The sequence below is a fragment of the Vipera ursinii genome (assembly GCF_947247035.1).
Source record: "Vipera ursinii genome assembly, chromosome: 8".
Lineage (NCBI taxonomy): Eukaryota > Metazoa > Chordata > Lepidosauria > Squamata > Viperidae > Vipera > Vipera ursinii.
The window spans coordinates 6743445-6764146 of NC_139519.1; the positions used below are offsets into that span (position 1 = coordinate 6743445).

At 45.6% G+C, this 20702-nt stretch overlaps 1 protein-coding gene across 3 annotated transcripts in view; it reads left to right on the forward strand.

Moving 5' to 3' along the window:
* SEMA4C (semaphorin 4C) overlaps nt 1-20702 on the forward strand; it is an 83498-nt gene that overhangs the window by 37913 nt on the left and 24883 nt on the right. For all 3 annotated transcript variants that reach the window (XM_083368199.1, XM_083368201.1, XM_083368200.1), the window contains 3 exons: nt 15960-16108; nt 16726-16788; nt 20398-20496. In XM_083368199.1, coding sequence (XP_083224325.1) covers nt 15960-16108; nt 16726-16788; nt 20398-20496 — 311 coding nt within the window. The remainder of the gene's footprint in view (nt 1-15959; nt 16109-16725; nt 16789-20397; nt 20497-20702) is intronic.

Consider the following 20702-nt stretch of genomic DNA (forward strand, 5'->3'; position numbering starts at 1 on the left):
TAATTTTGCCCTACCACGTCTCTTTTCTATTCCTTATTTGGTCTTTCTTGTAGGCCAGTTTGGTCTCTCCAGTACTCAGTAAGCCTTCAGTTGTTGTTATTATTATTATGGTTGGTTGCATAGTCAGCCAGATGTTTAGACTGGATTTGGCATTTTTATCCACCTACCAAGTTCTTCCCAAGGATCTGGAATAGGCAGATGTTATTGTTTTAACAATATGAAGGATATTGTCACGTTCCAAGCACAGCTTTCTTTTGCAGTTGACTGATGGTGATTTTGTCAGTGCTGATGGTGTTCAAGTGGTGCTCCAGATGTTTGGGTTTTTTGGTCTTTTTTATTGGTTTGCCACACAGTCAGCCAGATGATCAGATTGGATTTGGCATTTTTATCCACTTATTGAGTCTTTCCCAAGAACCTGGGATAGGTTGATGTTTGATGGTGTTAGAGCAGAGGGATCGGTTCCGTGGAGAGAGGTTTTTCCGTTTGACCGGAGGGTGCGTGGTTTTGTGTACTGCCTGCATCCCACGGTTGGAGCTTGTTTGTGCAGACCAGTTGCTGCCATGGCCCGGTACTGGTCCACGGAACAGGGTTTGGGGACCTCTGTGTTAGAGGTATCGTCGCAGGAAGTAAGCTGTTCCGAGTAAAGCTGACTTTTGCAATTGACTGATGGTGAATTTGTCAATGCCGATGGTGTTTGTTATTATGGATAATGGCAGCATTAATGACTGAAGGTACGTATCCCTAGCTTTGTCAGGAAACTTATCCAAGAGGCCTAGCTTTAAACGCAGTTGGCAAACCTTAACTTCAGGGAAGCTGTGGGCCAAAGTATCCTGGATTTTGCTTTTTAATTTTCTCTTAAGTAACCGTCTTGGCCGCTAGAAACAAAGCAGTCAGGGCCGTGCATTAAATTCACAGATGACACTGAGATGACAGAGGCACTGATGAGAAGTGGAAAATTACATAGGCTGAAAAAGTATGACCTCATGCTCTGGAAAAGAAAGCAAGCTAGATGGAAAATCCAAGAATTGGGTGTCCAAGGAAATTCACGGGGAGGAGGGCGAATGGGAAAGCTGGTCATAAATTCTTGATTTGTTCTGACCTCACCAGCCTTTCCCAGCTGGTCTCATCTCAAACAGCTGGACTTCAGGTTCTGTAAGACGGACATTGCCTGAGGCTGAAAGGAAACCCTGACAGGTTGGGAGGGCTGGGGGAAAATCCTTTAGTTAAGAATGAAGGCAGCGAATACCATTCTAGGAAGTTTCGGGATGAAAGGACGGGAAGTCAGTAGTGGAAGCGGAGCTGAATCAGCTGGCAGAGGATTCAGTGTGGCGACACCCCTGTTCTTCCTCTCTTAAGAGCTGCAAACCTTTTTTCGTTTTCAGTCTTTCTGCGTTACTGAGAAACAAACACAGATGAGGCTGTGGGTTTGATTGACTCTGCCCCTCTTTGGGGTGCATTTTAAGGGGGGGGGCTCCGAGGTGCTCCAGAATTCTCTGTGGATCCCCCTCCTTCAGTGCTGCAAAGTGGCAAAGTGCCCGCCAGTGTATTCCTACCTTGGCCCTTGCCTAAGCTTAAATCTTTTCTCTTTTGCATTTAATTAAGTGAAAATGAACAGGGAGCAAGCACGAAGAGCTAGCTTCAAGCGTAATCCGTATTTGCAACAATGCCTCGAGACATCATTTATTTATTGTTTATTTGTTTATGCAGCCATTTATGTATCACTGGGAATGTTGGGTGGTGGGGAGTACGGTACATAAGTGGCTATATAAATAAATACATGAAGGCGCTACGAACTTTTGGAAAGTTCATAGATGGGTTTAGCAAAAGCCCATGCTTTTTCTTGGCCTTTTGTGGTGTACCTTTTTTATGATGGCCGTGCCAACGCGGGTTGAATACATTTTCTGCCTTGGGTTGCTTGTAAAAATAATAGGCAGGATAAAGTAAGGTCCTGCGGATTTTATTCTGCTAGTCTAGGGGTAGGCAAGCTTGGCTCTTTCATGACTCGTGGGCTTCAACTCCCAGAATTCCTCAGCCAGCCAGCCATGTTGACTCAGGAATTCTGGGAGTTGAAGTCCGCAAGACACAAAAGAGCCAAGCTTGCCAACCCCTCTGCTAGTCATTGCTGACTCTTGGCAGTGCTGCTCATCTCTCTTTCAAGGCCATTGAGCCAGCGCTGTCCAAAGACATTTCCGCAGCGTGACGTCACAGAGACCTGTTACCTTCCCACCAAAGTGGTACCTGTTTATCTACTCGCATTTGCATGCTTTCGAACTGCTAGGCTGGCAGGGGAAGATGGGAGCTCACCCCGTCAGGTAGAGCTTGGGTTTCAAACCTGGACTGCTGGCTTCCCAGCCCAAAAGGCCAGCATCTTAATCCCTGAGCCCTCAGGCCACCAGTAAAAGGAGGGGTACGAATAAATAAATAAACCATTTGCTTCTATGACATATTTGAAGAATTCCCAGGGTGCCCACTGGCTCCAAAACGATGGAGTTCCATTGGGTTTGCCCCCTCTCTCTTTAAATATGCCTGTTTAGAATAGGGCTACCCTATCTGGGCTGTAGAAACCCATATCAGCAAGACATGGCAACAGTGAAATATGTAAAATGGGGTCAGATGGGTTTGTATTAGTGAATATCAATTTTAGTGTGATAGCTGGCAAGATGCTTTGGACCCTCTCCAAGCCCCAAAATCACAGTTGGCTGAAGTCTTGCAATCCTGACAGTTTGTCCTAGAATGCTGCCAAGTATATACCTTGTTTTAAAATTGCCCAAACTTCACAAGACGGGAAGATTTTATGAGATCGTCAAATTCTCACCAAGGTTGGATGTCTCACAATCCTTTTGCCATTTCCAACATGGTAAGTTCAAGCAGTTAATTTTAATTGGGGGAGGGGAGGATATCAATTTCATGACATCCTTTTCATTAATATCGTTTCCAAGGATGACAGAGATCTGATGGAAGTGCTTTGTTGTTGAACCTTTGTGTTGTATAAACAGGTGGAAAGGACACACAAAACTGCAGGTTTATTTATCCCCATAGTAACCCAGTTCTGTTGCAAGGCAATTTTATAGTATTGTGTATCAGAAAAAGAGTAAATGGGACGCTTTTTTTTTACTCCTTAAAAACAGTAAATTCATATTGGCGGTGTTACCGCCGCTTTGCTCCCATTAAAAATTTAATCTAAAATATGTCACTTGCTTGCAAGAATGCGTCTACGAGGCAGACCAGGAAGTTTCTCTAGCCGTTGAAAGAGATGGATTGGATTAATAAGCTATGGGTTGTCTTGATAATGGAAAAGATGTGATGCACACATCTGAGCTGAGTTTGGAAAGTGTGGTGGGTGAAGACAGCTTTGTGAGGGATTGGTAGCTGTTGACTAAATATTCGGTAAAGGACCAGCGGTGTAAACTTAAATTTTATTGATAAAAAGAGCCTTGGTGGAGCAGTGGGCTAATCCCTCCTTAAGTAACACCAGCTGCCTGCAATTATTGCAGGTTCGCATCCCACCAGGCTCAAGGTTGACTCAGCCTTCCATCCTTCCGAGGTAGGTAAAATGAGGACCCAGATTGTTGGGGGCAATAAGCTGACTTTGTAATAATGCCGCTTGGGGCCCCCCGAAAGCCCTAATAAGCAGGCATATACATAGAATGAAGGCTATTGCTAAGCACATTGGTTTGTGCTTAGATTGTAAGCGGCCCTGAGTCTTCGGAGAAGGGCGGGATATAAAAAAAACAGCTTAGGCCAGGGTATCTGTGTAGCAGCAAAACACGGTAACTAGAATTCTTGGAGTGGACATTTCCGTTTAGCTGAAGAAAAGGTGTGTTTCTTTGTGTGTGTGTGTGTGTGTGTGTGTGTGTGTGTGTGTGAGAGAGAGAGAGAGAGAGAGAGAGAGAGAGAGAGAGAGAGAGAGTTGGATGTCCCTTTGCATCCAAAAAACAGAGGGGATCATCTGGGAGATATGCGTTGCTCCTGCTGATGAATTTGACATTGCTAAAGTTGCTCTCCCTGAAGTGAACAGTCAGTCTTCGACTTAACGATCACAATTGGAACCAGATTTTCCGTTGCACTGGGTTTTGCACCGCTGTTAAGTGAACCTCACCGTCAAGGGAATCGCACGGTCATTAAGTAGGCTTCCCCTACATCAGGGGTAGGCAACCTTGGCTCTTTTATGACTCGTGGACTTCAACTCCCAGAATTCCTGAGCCAGCTGGGAGTTGAAGTCCACGAGTCATAAAAGAGCCAAGGCTGCCTACCCCTGTCCGGTATTGATTTTGCTTGTCAAAGCCAGCTAGGAAGGTTGCGGATGCTGCAACTCTCATCAGTTGCCAAGCTCCCAAATTTTGATCACATGGCCAGGGGGATGCTAGCACGGTCGTAAGTCTGAAAAATGGTCATCAGGTCACTTTTTCCAGTAGTGTTGCAACTCTGAGTAAGTTGCTAAAGGAATATTTGCAAGTCAAAGACTACCGGCACCCCTGTGAGACTCTACCCCTTCATTTCACTGTAGACCTATCTTTTTTTTTTTTTTTGCAATTGTGTAGTTTAACGAAGAGAAGGGTGAGGGGTGACATGATAGCAGTGTTCCAATATCTCAGGGGTTGGCCCAAAGAAGAGGAAGTCAAGCTATTCTCCAAAGCACCCGAAGGCAGGACAAGAAGCAATGGATGGAAACTAGAAAAGCAACCTGGAACTAAGGAGAAACTTCCTGACGGTTAGAACAACTAACCAGTGGAACAACCTGCCTCCAGAAGCGGTGAATGCTCCAACACTGGAAGTTTTTAAGAAGAGACTGGACAGCCCACCTCAGAGGGTTGTTGTGGGGGAAATAGAAGTAGGAAGCAGTATTAGCTATGTCCACCACCTTGAGTTATTAATAGAAACAATAAAGGCAGGGAAGGAAGGAAAGAAGGAAAGAGAAAGAAAGAGAAAGAGAGAGAGAGAGAGAAGGAAAGGAAAGGAAAGGAAAGGATGCTGAGCTAAGGCATGATGGGAAGATTTGTATCAGGGCTTCAAAATCTCCTGTTTCAGGGTTGCATTTTGTAAACATAAGCTAAATCCCTGGAGTTGCTTTCCCCAACCTGAAGCCCTCCAGATGTGTTGGACTTCATCTCCCATCCTCTTCCATCACTACCACTATCCCCGGAGTTGAAGTCCAGTCCTTCTGGAGGGAGCCCAGTTGTGCAACTGGAGACTTTGCTTTGTCTTCTGAGCAACCAATGGATTCTTATTGTCTTCCGCCACCTTCCATGCTCGCCAGGAGCGTCCAGAGTGTGAGTGGTCTCCCCTGAATTGCCTTGCTCTCCCAAGGCAACACGCAACGTTGTCATAAACACCTGAGTATGATCTCATTCTCTCCCTCCCCATGGACGCCTCGGTTTCCTTCACGGTGATGCTGCCTACCTTGATGCTCAGGTTGGCCGTAGGGAGGGAGGGAGTCGGCAATCATCTCTGGGCCTCTGTGGCCACCCAGACTAATTTTAGTTCCAGACATAACAGCCTGTGGGTTCTTTGCGCACAGCAAATGACTCCATGGTGATCACTCTTGTGCTGCCAGGAGTGGCTTTTGTCTGCTCACCTGTATGTCACCTGTGTGTTGGGTGAAGAAGACTATAATGATATTGGCTGAGAAGACAAAAATGTTCCAGAGTAAGAAGACAAACACTTTCTAGGGTGAGAAGATAAAACCGTGGGTAGTCCTCGACTTATGGCCACAATTTCCATTGCTAAGCAAGACAGCTGCTAGGTGACTTTTGCTCCATTTTATGACCTTTCTTGCCACACTGAAGTGAGTTGCTACAGTTGTTAAACGGGCAACAGGGTTGTTAAGTGAATCTGGCTTCCTCGTTGACTTTGCTTGTCAGAAGACCACAAAAGGTGATCACGTGACCCCGGGACCCTGCAACCATCATATGTATGAGCCAGTTGCCAAGCGTCTGAATTTTTGATCACTGCAACCAGGGGGATGCTTGCAATGGTTGTAAGTGTGAAAAATAGTCCTAAAATCGCCCTTTTCTTTGTAACTTCCAACGGTCACTAAACAAACAGTTGTACATCAAGGACTAGCTGTTGTATACAGATCAGTATACAGTTGTGGCCAAATGCTAGCTCACCAAAAACAAATCAGTTTACAGAGTTAGTTTGATCTCTGAGCTTGGCAATTTGTCTGCAAAAGTTTCATCTCCATTCGGGGGAGGGCATCTTCAGTGCACTTCGAGTTGTGCTCATCTGTCAGAGCACTAGCTTTTAAATACCTTTTTAATTCCTAAATACCTAAAGGTATTTAAAGGCCAGTGCTCTGACAGAAGAGCACAATTCAAAGTGCATTGAAGATATTTCCCCTCCCCCCCAAAATGGAGATGAAATGTTTGCAGCCAAATCACCAAGCTCGGAGATCAAAACCAACAGCCCAGAGTCAGCAACATTCACAGAGCTCTTTACTTTATTTAAAACCTGAGAACCATTTGTGATGTGAAAGGAGATGAACATAGAATCATATTTGCTCAGCTAGATTTTACTTGCACATTTAGTTGTTTACTTGCCCATAAACACACATACGCAACACTAAGCTTTGGGTACCTTATGGCCAGTTGTGGCTTAGCATTTTGTTCCACAAGTTCTGTGAACCCAGGAAATGGGACAGCGTGGTAATCAAATTAAGCTGTTGTATGGAAGCAACCTGTGCATATACTTTAAAATTTAACAGTTCGTTAAATTGCTTAATTAAAGTGTCAAGACAATTCTTCCACTTTTAAAATCGTCTTGGTCCGGCACTGCTCTTTTTGCTGCGTGGCCATCGGCATGCTTCTAAAGGAGTCAGAATGCTGATCCCAGAATTCCGGATGACTCCAGGAATAGAGGCAAAGGATTCTGGGAATACCAAACTTCAGCACATTTGGAAGATGCCTGACATTTTTTAGCTTTTTTTTTTAGACATCTTTAGAATTAGGGTAAGGTTGACAGCTGAACAAAAGAGGAGGTGTCGCAAGAAAGTGTACAGATTTGGTTGTTTGTGGTTCATTGCCAATCAAAAATTCAACAGCACCTACAGAACTTGGCTTTTCTACATAGAATTTTCCCCTTGTTTTTGCAGTCCATGCCCTGCCGCTCAATATATCTGAGATAGCAAAGCACCACCACTTGCTTTCCGACAAGACCATAAACATCGTAGAACGTTGGAAGGCACCACAAAGATCATCTAGCCCAGGTTCCCCTGCCAGGTGCAGGACTACAACAGTTGACGGGTTAATGTGACGGGTTTGTTTCACTTAGCTTGCTAAAACCACCGCTTGAGCCTCAGGTTGTGCGCTGTGTGCAATCTAGAAACATGTGACCACGCATTGCACAGATGGGGCTGTCGGCGCATATCACATTAGCCCCATAATTTGGAACTCAAGTCCAGTTTCTGGCTGAGTTGCTTTCTTGCACGGTCCTCTATCTAGTGAGAGTTGCACAATCAGGCTTTTGGGGCACTTTCTGGTTTTGGTCCCACCTAATCCTCTCTTTTGCTGAGTCAGCAGCGTTGGCAGAGTTGCAAAGCTCTTTTGGGGCACGGGCAGGGCAGGCGTGGTGCCTCTGATTCCCTCCCTCTTTTCTTTAAGGGCAAATGCCCCAAACGTGCAGGGAGAGGCTGCGGCGAGAGAGAGGGTGGGGTGAGAGCGTGGCAGAGTCCATGGCCATGTGCAACTTAGCTGGCTTGCCTGCCTGCCTCTCCCTCCTCCCCACCAATTTTGGGCACTAGCAAAATAGAGGTGGCGCCCAGCAGAGCACCCCCTGTAGTTTCATTCCTTTTCCCCTGTGTGTGTGTGTGTGTGTGTGTGGTGTGTGTGTGTTGTTTTTTTTGGTCCATGTTTTGCAAAACCTGGATTTGAAAACTGCTCAGGAAACTGACGTTGAGCTGAATTTGTTCATGCTGCCCTCGAGAGGTTGATGTTTGCCGAAAGGCTGGTGGGTCTACAACAGGAGGTAGCAAACATGGGTGAACAGAGGCCACCCTTGGCTTGTTTGGGGATCCTGGAGGCAGTGGCGCAAAGTGGGTGGGGCTGTTTTTCTCTTAGGGTGTTGCTTTGCTCTTTCCACTCTTGTCAAGCCCATACTAGCCCTCTCGTGTCTCTTCTCTTGGAAGTTTGAGAAACTAGGCTGATAGTTTCTAGGCTCAGAGCAGACTCTGGGTTGACCTCAAAAGCGCCTTGGGGATCCCAAAGCTGCAGTACAGGTAGTCCTCCACTTGCAACTGTTCATTTAGTGACCAGAGTTAACAACGCCTCTGAAAAAAAGCGACTTATGACCATTTTTCTCCGTTGCAGCATCCTCACGGTCATGTGATCAAAATTTGGAGGCTTGGCAACTGGTTCATATTTATGACGGTCACGGGGTCCAGGGGTCATGTGACCCGCTTTTGTGACCTTCTGACAAGCAAAGTCAAGGGGGAAGCCAGATTCTCTTAACAATCATGTTACTAACTTAGCAACTTCAGCGATTCGCTTAAAAACTGTAGCAAGAATAGTCATAAATTGGGGCAAACTTCACTTAACATACGTCTCACTTAACAACAGAAATTTTGAGCTCAATTGGAATTGTAAGTTGAGGACTATCTGTAGTTCTTTCTCCTTGGAAACAGATGGTTTGTAAGCTTCTTCCTGAGCAACGTTTACTGGGAGAAGACATGAGGAACCACATGGATGGTGAAGTTCAGGAGATATATATACACACACATACACACATACACATACACATACATACACTGCCTTCCATCCTTCCAAGGTAGGTAAAATGAGGACCCAGATTGTTGGGGGCAATTAAGCTGACTTTGTAATAATGCCGCTTGGGGGTGTGTGAAGGCCCTAATAAGCAGGCATATACATAGAATGAAGGCTACTGCTAAGCTTGTAAGCCACCCTGAGTCTTCGGAGAAGGGCGGGATATAAATGGAATTAAAATAAAATAAAATAAATAAATTTCTACAAATAACTCAAGTTGGCAAACCTAATACTCCTTCCTTCCTTACAACATAGCATTGACAGTGGTTGTTGAGAAGGGCCTATCCATCTGATGGATTCTCTTGACCCCTTGTTGTGAACTGTTCATAACCAGGCTGATAGGGATTTTTAGGTGTTAAGAGTCCCAACCCATCTGGAGGGCATTGAGTTGGAGAAGTCTGTCTTGGAACATCCTGCAGAATACTTTATAAATTCTCCGTCTCTCTCTCTCTCTCTCTCAAGTTTTGTGTAGAAAAATATTTTCCCTCCTTGGATAATCCCCAATCCCTTCATTTGGCTGTTGTACGCCTGGTGTTCCCCTTTGCATGTGATAGGGAGGGCTGTGAGTCTACAATAGGTGCAGAGGGATCATTAGAAAACACACTGTTTCTGCTGTGATGTTTGGGATAGTGGCTAGTCAAAAACCCAGCCTCTCTGGAGCATGCAGGCTGGGAAAGGCTGACGCAGCTTCTCAGAGACCCAGCATGTGGCTGTGATTTTCCTCCTGATGTGTCATCCGCCACGTTCTCCAGAGGACAGATGAAAAATCAGATACCATCCTGCTCTGAGCCTCACGGGGGGGTACAGTGGGCCTGACAGGGTGGCCTGGTTGGTTCCAGCACTTCCTTGGCTCCAGATCAGCCTGTGGCACTTTGAGTCATGAGATGCTGTTTCAGGAAGAGGGGAGCAAACAGAAAAAGCCAGCAGGAACGTGAGGATCAGTGAGACCTTGAGGTCTTCCTGCACCTCACTGCAGTTCCTAAGCTGCTTAACTCTTTTTCCTGATAGCTGTTGCTATCAGGAGGAATCCCTGGAGGTGTACAGGTAGGCAGTCCTCAACATTCATTAGTGAAGTGTTCAAAGTTACGACGACACTGGACAAAAAAAATCACTTGTGACCGGTTTTCACACTTAGGACCGTTGCAGCATCCCCATGGTCATGTGATCAAAATTTGGACACTTGGCAACTGACATGTACTTCTGACGGTTTAAGTGTCCTGGAGTTCATGTGAAACACCATTTGTAATCTTCCTAGCTGGCATCCCACAAGCAAAGTCAATGGAGGAAGCCAGATTCGCTTAATGACTGCATGATTCACTTAATGACATCAGTGATTCGTTTACTCACTCATTACAAAAAGGTTGCAAAATGGGGCAAAACTCATTTAACAAATGAGCCATGGAAAATTTGGGCTCCATTGTTGTCATTGGTCGAGGATTACCTGTATAGTTAGTCCTCTTTCTGTATGTGTGTATGTGTACATGAGACTTAGACACTTGCATTACATATAAAATGAAATGCTGGCCTTGCACCTGGGGGCAAACTCTGCCCCACTGAGTTCCAGAATAAAGAATAACAGAGTTGGAAGGGGCCTTGGAGGTCTTCTAGCCCAACCCCCTGCTCAAGAAGGAGGTCCTATACCAGGGTTAGGCAACCTTGGCTCTTTTATGACTCATTCCTGAGCCAGCTGGCTCAGGAATTCTGGGAGTTGAAGTCCACAAGTCATAAAAGAGCCAAGGTTGCCTACCCCTGCTCCAAATCTTGGCCTTGTTTTTAATTTGGGTCTAAAAACTGTAAGCAAGTTTCCAAACAACTGGAAGCACGGCTGTCTGTTTTGTTTGGCCTTCGTTGGTCCAGTCTGGGATGTTTGGAAGGAAGGACGGGAGGGAGGAAACGAGAGGTTCTTCTGACAGATGGCTGGGGTTCCTCTTATCTCACCAGAAAGCCAAGCCATCCTGAGCGTCTCTGTGGTCAGAGACCGGTTAGAGCAGGGGGCCCCAATCCCCAGACTGGCATGCCAGAAACCGGTCCGTGCAAACAAGCGAAGCCCCATCCTCAGGATACAGGCAGCACACAAAACCAGGCACACTCCAGTCCGCAAATAAAACCCCTCTCTCCACGGATCCGGTCCCTGGTGCCCGAAAGGTTGGGGACCTCTGGGTTAGAGTGGTTAGAATCCAAGCCAGCCTCTCTCGTCCCCATAACCAAACCACATTTATTGCAACCAGATTAGAAGCTAGGAGCTGGATTTGTTAGACTGTTGTCTTGGCTCTTTGCAGCTTGTATGTGGTGGCCTGGTGTGACCCTCCAGAGATCCAGAAGCAGGAAACGCTTTTGACTAAGTTTGCCTCCTTGTGCCAAAAACCCTTTGGGTGACCGGCTATCAGTATGAATGGACGACATCCTCTTAAATTCCTTAAATGGTGCATGGCGCTCTGGGGTTTCATTCTGCTTTGCCAAGAAAATGCTGGTCTCGCCCCTTCCTTGTTCCCTGGCTCTGTAGCTTCTGGTGGCTTTGGAGAGACTAATTTGTTAATCAGTGAGCTGTGAACACAAAGCAGGTTGGAGATTAACCTTTCCCAGGCTTGGTGAGCTTTCTCTGGGAGACAGGGGGCAGGGAATAGAATATAGAATATAGAATATAGAATATGGAATGGAATGGAATATGGAATATGGAATATGGAATATGGAATAGAATAGAATAGAATAGAATAGAATAGAATAGAATAGAATAGAATAGAATAGAATAGAATAGAATAGAATAGAATAGAATAGAATAGAATAGAATAGAATAGATGGAAGGGACCTTGGACATCTTCCAGTCCAACCCCCTGCTCAGGCAGGAAACCCTATACTATTTCAGACAAATGGCTATCCAGTTTCTTCTCAAAAACGTCCAATGTTGGAGCATTTACAATTTCTGGAGGCAGGTTGTTCCACTGGTCAATTGTTCTCACTGTCAGGAAATTTCTCCTTAGTTCTAGGTTGCCTCTCTCCTTGAATAGTTCCCATCCGTTGCTTCCAGCTACCCCCACATCCTCCACTATCTCCCTGAATCTGCCCAAACTCATATTCGTTGTGTCAATGACACTATCTAACCATCTCATCCCCTGCTGTCCCCTTCTCCTTTTGTCTTCAATCTGCCCCAACAATCCAGGCCTTTTCAAAGGAGTCCACTCTTCTCATTTGCTGGCCAAAGTATTTGGACTACAGCTTTAGCATCTGTCCTTCCAAAGGACAGTTTGGGTTGATTTTTTGTGTCCAGGCTAACATCACAGCTTTGCAATAGTGTGCTTGCAGAGAGCTGTGGTTAAGAACTCAAAGGGACAAGGAAAAGAGCAGATTCCCCCCCCCCTAAGATTGGCTTCCCTTCCTCAGATCAGCCCCGTCTTTACCCTGGGCCTCTGTTGCATAAACAGCCTTTGTTTTCCTTTTTCTTTTTATTCAATAAGTGGAATGTTCCAAATCCTTATCTGAAGAGGTCACGGGCACTTGCACAATGCAAAGCAAACCCTCTTGGAACCAAAATGAGATCCATGGCTGGTGCAGGAGGAGTTGGGCATTCTTTCTGAAGAGCAGTTTCTGAGAAAGAAGAACTCAAGAGGACACATTGTGTGGGAAATATCCATCGTGGGGTCGTGGGTACATTTGGATTTGGGTTGAGAGCGTGATGGGCATTCTCACAAAATGTCCACCACCAGAGGTTTGACAATTCATAGAGTGGATACCACGATGGACCCAGCTAATCACTCCCTACTCACTTACCCCAAGGAAAACTAGAATGGCTGTTCCTTGCCACTTTTTCCTAACTTGATGATCCTCTGAACCGCCCCATGTAATCTTCGGCTTTTGTTTTACGGAGGATGAGCCTAACTTCATGTGTAAGTAAGGTAAAGGAGTCCATGCAGATTTTACACTCCACTAGTCATTGCCGACCATAAGGGATGGTGTTCATCTCTGTTTCAAGGCCATTGAGCCAGCACTGTCCAAAGACGTTTCTATGATCAAGTGGCCAGCATGACCTGACGGAGCGCTATTACCTTCCCACCGAAGTGGTGCCTATTTATCTACTTGCATTTGCATGCTTTCAAACTGCTAGGCTGACAGGAGCAGAGGTGAGGACGGGAGCTCACCCTGTCACACGGTGCTCAGGTCTCAAACCTGGGCTGCCAGCTTTCCAGCCAAAAAGCCCATCATCTTAACCTCTGAGCCACTGCGTCAGCTAACTTCCCATGTGGGAATCACGAAAACCAATCGGTCGCCCCAGCTGCTGCCTCTCAGGTTTCACCACAGCCACAGCCGTAAATCTTAGCTCTCCAGAAACTAATAAGCCCATATCCATTCCAGGATCTTCCTTCCTGTCAGGAGGGTCAGAGCACAGGCCCAGCGCAGTTAGATGAATCTCTTCTTCCTTGCAAGCCAGAACAAAGCCAGGGCACCAGAGATCAGCCTGCCTGCTGCAGCGCCCAGGGATCAGAGTCTATACAGGGAGATCCCAGCCTCTGGTTTTGGAGGCATCCTTAAACCCGATTGGAAGGATGGAACAGGTGCAAAGAGGCTGCACGATTTGACATATTTAAAATGGTTTATTCACAGTTCAGCAAGTGCTTTGTTGAAATCTGTATTCTTGTCACTTCGCCTTTTCCCATTTTCAATTCAATGGATGTTTTGCTCTACTTTTGTTGGCCACGACAAGCACTGATCCGTGTTGACAACAGGGCCCTCCTAACTGAGAGTCACCAGTTTCTCCTTGGTGGCGATTCAAGTAGTCCTCGCCTTTAACGACCACGGCTGAGTCCAAACATTCTGTTGCTAAGTGAGACAGTTATTGAGTGAGTTTTTACAACCTTTCTTGCCACAAGGTATTCAGCAAATCACTGCAGTTGTCAAATTAGTAACACTGGGTTGTTCAATAAATCTGGCTTCCCCCATTGACTTTGCTTGTCAGAAGGTCGCAAAAGGGAGTCACATGACCCCAGGACACTGTGACCGTCGTAAGCATGAACCAGTTGCCAAGTATCTGAATTATGCCTATGGGCAGGGGTCAGCAACCTGAAACAGTGAAAGAGCCACTCGGAACCGGTTGCCTCACAAAAGGAAAAACTGGGAGCCGCAAAAAATGTGCGCACATGCACATACATGCGCGCATGTGCAGAACAGGGTTTGACTGAAGAGTGGAGCCAAGGCGAGATATGCACCTACCCTGCATATTTGAATTGATTGGTTGAACTTTTTTAGTCCCACTTTTTTTTTTTTGACTGCAAATGGCAGAGGACTGGGAGCCGCAAGAGATGGCTGAAAGAGCCGCATGCGGCTCCAGAGCCGTGGGTTGCAGACCTGTGCCTATGGGGATGCTGCAACGGCCGTAAGTGTGAAAAACGGTCATAAGTCCCTTTTTTCAGTGCTGTTGTAACTTTGAACGGTTGCTAAACAAACTGTTGTAAGTCAGGCACTAACCTGTATTATCCCATCTCAGCCTCTCCTCCTTTTCTTCCACCATTTTTATCTTAGTTATAACCATTTCATTTCCATTGTTAAGCTTTTGAAGCTGGGGGATGCATTTCCTATAAAAAGAATTGAAGTTGCAGCAGTGTGTCCAAACATCGGCTGATCTCTGTCCAATTTAAGTCCCTGCTGACATTTAAAATAATGGAGAAGACTGTTCCTATAGCATTGCCCCCATTTTATGCTTCTCAGCACAAGTACGGTTGTTTATATTCTAAAGCTTGCAAAGTTATCATTTTAAAGTTTCTGATTTCAAGCACGTCATTTCATTAAAGGTTGCCAAGCCTTGAATAAAAAGCTCTAGACTTTAGGAATAAAAGCAATTCACTCCCACTGAAATTGGAGACATTTAGGGAAATTTTGTAAGCCAGGGGTTTGTTTTTTTTTTGGAAAGTATTGTATTATTTTTAAAGACGCAAATGGGAGGCCTCCTAAGAATGGGAATAAAATGCTAAGTTTGGACCTCCCTCCAGATGAAAAAATAATTTCACAGCAGCATAGCTGCAGAAATTATTGTGTTGTTTTCTGCAGGAATATCTAGAAACCAGCACAGTGGTTTCCAGAGCAAGATTACCTTTGCTGCTGCAAAATATGACCATTTGAAGACAGCCTTATCTATTATATTAATTTGCTTTCTCCTGCTGAAGAAGCAAGCTAGGATGCTGGAATGCATAGCCAAGAATCTTTGGCAGGGTGAATTAAACAACAACAACAACAACAATATTCATGTAGAAGCCTGTCTTGTTTAGAAAGGCCACAAAAAGAGGGTGTGGAAAGGCGTGTCCTGGAAAATGTGTCCCTTCATCCTCCATGCCCTCCAGAAAAGTCCCATGAAAACTAGGAAAGAATAGTTTGCATGTGCTTCAATATCAAAAACAATTGCTATTTAAAATGTGAAACTCCACCTCTAAACTCACAAATACATCTATAAGTGAAAGATATTCATGCAGATGGTGCTGACAAACATGGAGAACAAAATAAGGCTTAGCTGATTGGATGTGGTGGACATCTGATCCCACCCAGGATTTTCATCAATGGCCATGCTAGCTAGAACTACTGGGAACTGTGTCCCAAAGGGGTTTTTTCCCCCCCAAAAGGCAATTGGACTGTATTGGTTTTTGTTTTCCTTGGAAAACGCTTCACTTCTCATCCAAGAAGCTTCTTCCATTCTAAGTTAACTCAGAACTGAAGAAGCTTTTTGGGTGAGAAGTGAAACGTTTTCCAAGGGGGGGAAAAATAACCCAAGAAAGTCGAATGATCTTTTGGAAAAAGCATCTGTGAGACAACCGTGACATGGATAATTGAGAATCTCCATAGTCATCCTGAGCACTGTAATCTCCTATTTGCAGCGCACCAGTCTGAGGAACGGAGTCAAGGAAGCTCAGGCAGATGTGGTTAACCACCCAACACCTGAAAGATCACAAAACAATGTAATGAAGACAGTTGGCACATTTCTCCCAGTAGATGTTTCTAAAACAGATGATGCCATCACTGACAATGACCTTGTCTTGCTGGACATTGTTGGTTAGTTGGGACAGCAAGACAGTGATGGACATGTGCATTTGAGGATTCCCTACAGGTCTGCTCACGCAGAAGGAGCTTTGTGGACAACGAGACCCTCTTGCAGGTCTTCTGTCTATGGAATTAGGGCTGGAAGGGAAGACCATCTTCTCAAGGTTGTCCAACTTTCCCTTGCAGAACTGAAAGAAGGGACCAAACATTTCTCCATGGCAGGAATCTCCAACTACACAACGCTGACCTTGGTTGAGCCCAAAGGACTGCTCTACGTTGGGGCTCGTGAAGCCATCTTTGCCCTAAGCATCAGCACCATGGAGATGGAGGAAGCAGTAAGTAGAAGAAGGGTTTGGGACTCTGGATCTCCTGCTTTCCAGGCTGGTGCTTCTGTTTACAGTAGTGGATCACTTAAGGAGGGCCCTAAGCCAGATGTGGAGCAAGGACTTCTTTCTTGCCACTGGTTCCACAAACCTGTGCTAAATGAAATTCTGTTTAGTTCTGACTGTTGTAGCATTTGCAGCATGGAACCAGGTCCCTTAAAAGTCGAAGCACCAGCATTTAATCCCATGTGCTGAGTTTCATCTCCTTTAATCTTGTTTTTGGATGGCCTCGTGTGTTTCAAGCCAACCAATTTCCTTGCTTTATGGTTTGGTATGCCTACAAAATGCTCCAATCTATAAGTAAGGTAAAGATGCACTAGAGACAGGTGGATTTAAGCTTGTGAGGGACAATCCTGCTTGCTATTTAATTCCTGGTTAAAGAAATAGGATCTGCCTGTCTCCTGGTCATTAATGGAAGGGCAGGTCCCTTTGGGGTTTTATGGGCACTAAATCAGCCTTCTTTCCCATCATCACTGGCAGCACAACCCAAACCTGGTGAGACAGGGTGGGGTCAACCTTCAAATGCTGTTGCTCAGAGGGTAATTAAGAGGAATTATTGTTCTTTGCAGATACTTTGGGAGGCTCCAGCAGAGAGAAAAGCAGAATGTGTCCAAAAAGGCAGAAGTAACCAGGTAAGCACTTTCTGAAAACTCCACATTTGGCCCCTTCCTTCTGTAAAAATCCTTTAACATAGAAAAACAGAGTTGGAAGGGATCTTGGTGGTCATTTAGTCCAACCCCCAGACCTTATGCGGTATGATACCGGGGAGAAGAAAGTTTGATTGCGTGAGACTGGTGGAGGGAGGAAGGGATTGCCTTTTGTTTAAGCGCTTTAAGAAGATCTTGATGGCAAACTCCATTTTCCACAAGTGTTCTTTCTTTCTTTTTTCCTTCCCCCCCCCACCCCCATGAGACAAGGGGTGGGAACATCTCTTGAGAATTCCAGGATCTCTTCCAGAAGGTTCTTGGTGCTCTTTGAGTTTAGTTGTTTTCTTGGAGATGTTTCATTACCTAACTAGGTAACATCATCAGTGCTAGAAAGGAGTAGAGTTTGGTTTATGAGGCAGTAGACCACCCCCAACTTATAGATCACCCCCAACTCATAGACCAAACCCCACGCCATTCTAGCACTGATGATATTATCTCGTTGGGTAATGAAACATCAAACCTCAAAAATACACTTTTCCCAAAAGGTTTTCACAATTTTAGCCACTACTGTGTGAAGAACAGTTGCTGGAATTGGGTATGTCTAGTTTAATAAAGAGAAGGACCAGGGGTGACATGATAGCAGTGTTCCAATATCTCAGGGGCTGCCCCAAAGAAGAGGGAGTCAAGCTATTCTCCAAAGCATCTGAAAACAGGACAAGAAGCAACGGATGGAAACTAGTCAAGGAGAGAAGCAACCTAGAACTAAGGAGAAACTTCCTGACAGTTAGAACAATCACCCAGTGGAACAACCTGCCTCCAGAAGTGGTGAATGCTCCAACACTGGAAGTTTTTAAGAAGAGACTGGACAGCCATTTGTCTGAAATGGTATAGGGTTTCCTGCTTGAGCAGGGGGTTGGACTAGATGACCTGCAAGATCTTTCCCAACTCTGTTGTTCTGTTTTGTTATTCTGTCATAATTATACCTGTTAACCGCATTCAGTGAGGTATTCATTCTGCGGATTGCTAAGGGGCAAAAAATACAGGAAGTCCTCGACCTACAACAGTTCACTTAGTGACTGTTCAAAGTTACAACATCATTGAAAAAAGGGACTTATGACCATTTTTCACACTGAATGTCCGTGGCATCATCCCCATGGACATGTGATCAAAATTCAGACACTTGGCAATTGACTCATATTTATGACAGTTGCCATGTGCTGGGGTCACATGATTACTTTTTGTGACCTGACAAGCAAAGTCAATGGGGGGAAGGCAAATTGGCTTAACAACCGTGTTACTAATTTAACAACTGCAGTGATTCACTTAATGTCTGTGGCCAGAAAGGTCATAAAATGGAGCAAAATTCAGAACAATGTGGGCTCCATCATGGTCGTAAGTGGAGGACTATCTGTATTCTGTCTTTGCTGATCTAAAGGCTGCGAAGAGGACCAAAGACAGGCCCAGATTACACTGGTGGACGCAGTCAGTGTCACGCTCTTGAGTTTTTCATCCTTTCAGCTTATCATTTTAATATTCTGGAAAGTCTTGGTGTTGGAAATACTTACTTTCATCAAATCGTGTATATTTAATATCAGTTTAAATAGCCCAGGGTATTTTTCATTAATCAGAAGTAACTTTCATTAAAAAAAGATGGGAGATCAGTGGTTGATTCATCCCTACCCATTAGACACCAGTGAATTATGCTATGTAGGCTGTAGGGTGCCAGATGGAGAATCTTGGTTACAGGTGGTCCTTGACTTATGACCACAGTTGGGACCAGAATTTCTGTTGCTAATCAAGGCACTTGTTAGTGAATTGTGCCCAATTTTATAATCTTTTTAGACACAGCTACTAAGCAAATAAGGGACGCGGTGGCTCAGTGGGTTAGGAAGCTGAGCTTGTCGATCAGAAGGTCGGCAGTTTGGTGGGTCGAATCCCGAGCGCCGCATAACAGAGTGAGCGCCTGTTACTCGTCCCAGCTTCTGCCAACCTAGCAGTTCGAAAGCACGTAAAAATGCAAGTAGAAAAATAGGGAGCACTCTGGTGGGAAGGTAACAGCGTTCCGTGCGCCTTTGGCGTCTAGTCATGCCGGCCACATGACCACGGAGACGTCCTCGGACAAATGCTGGCTCTTCGGCTTTGAAACGGAGATGAGCACCGGCCCCTAGAGTCAGAAACGACTAGCACGCATGTGCGGGGGAACCTTTACCTTTTTACTAAGCAAATAACTGCAGTGGTTAAGTAAATCATGCGGCCATTAAGCAAATCTGGCTTCCCCCATTGACTTTACTTATCAGAAGCCAGCTAGGTAGGCCTCAAAACAGCATTCACATGACCCTTGGGATACTGCAAGCATTGTAAATGCCTGTCGGTTGCCAAGCGCCCAAGTTTTGATCACGTGATCAGAGGATGCCCTGATGGTTATAATTGCCAGGATCAGTTGTGAGTCACCGTTTTCAGTGCTGTTGTAATCTTGGAACAGTCGCTAAACAATCTGTTGTTAAATCAAGGCTATTTGTATATGTCACTTGAACGGGAATTTAAAATTCAAATTTAGATTGGTTAGTCTAAACCAGGCAGGATTATGAGCCAAGGAATTCCAGCATTTGAGGGGCTCCTACAAAGAGGAGGGGGTCTTACTGTTTCCCAAAGCACCAAGAAAGCAAGGCGAGAAACAGTGGCCGGAAACTAACCACGGAGAGAAGCAATCTAGAACTAAGGACAAATTTCCTAACAGTGAGAGGAATCAACCATTGGAACTCCTTGCCTCCAGAAGTTGTGGGTGCTCCATCACTGGAGGCTTTTAAGAAGAGACTGGACAGCCCTTTGTCTGAAATGGTATAGGGTCTCCTGCTCAAGTGGGGGGTTGGACTAGAACAGGGGTAGGCAACCTCGGCTCTTTTATGACTCATGGACTTCAACTCCCAAGCTGGCTCAGGAATTCTGGGAGTTGAAGTCCATGAGTCATAAAAGAGCCGAGGTTGCCTACCCCTGGACTAGAAGATCTCCAAGCTCCCTTCCAACTCTTATTATTCTATGTTCTGCCTTGTGAAAAAAAGCAACAAGGCAGAATCCTGCTTTGCTTAATAATTGCACCGGAGACTGGGAGTGAAGCTGGGAAGCAAAATCTGTTCCGTAGCGCCCCGCGGTTCAGATACAATAAGCCAGGGTTGACTTGAATCCTGGCTGCTTCTCCCCTGCCTATCCAGCTGCCGTGCTGCACATTTCGCCCTGGAAAAGATGCCTTCTGCAGTTTCCATTAAAGATGCTCTTTAAAATTAAGGATTGGGAGGGGCCGTTCTGCAAGCTGCTGAAGCTTTTCCCCTCTGATGTCTAAATTCTTTTCTCCTCTCTCTCTCTCTCTCTCTCTCTCTCTCTCTCTCTTGGCTTTCTTAGATCTTTTGGTGTGTTTTTTTTTTTTACTTCAAGCCAATCTCGGGCGCCTTGAGAATTAGCTACCCGCTGTTAAAAGACGGCTCCCTTTTCAGGATGTTGAATCTGCGCTGCAGCAGAGCAAATGCTGAACGCAGAGCCGCTTGGGCGCATAGGTGGGCTGGGGGACGTTTCTTAACAAACCTCTTCTTTCCCTCCCAGACCGAATGTTTCAACTACATCCGCTTCCTCCAGACCTATAACAGCTCTCACATGTACACTTGCGGCACCTACGCCTTCCAGCCCAAATGTGGCTACATTGTGAGTATAGCACAGGGGTGTCAAACTCAATTTCATTGAGGGCTGCATCAGCATTGCGGTTGCCCTCAGGGGGCGGGTGGGTATGGCCTGGGTGGGCGTGGCCTACTGGTTGGGCGTGGCTAGAGTGCGTATGGCCTACTGGGTGGGCGTGGCCAGCTCTACATCATTCGCCTCAAAGGTGCCTATGGGGGCCTGGGCAGGAGTGG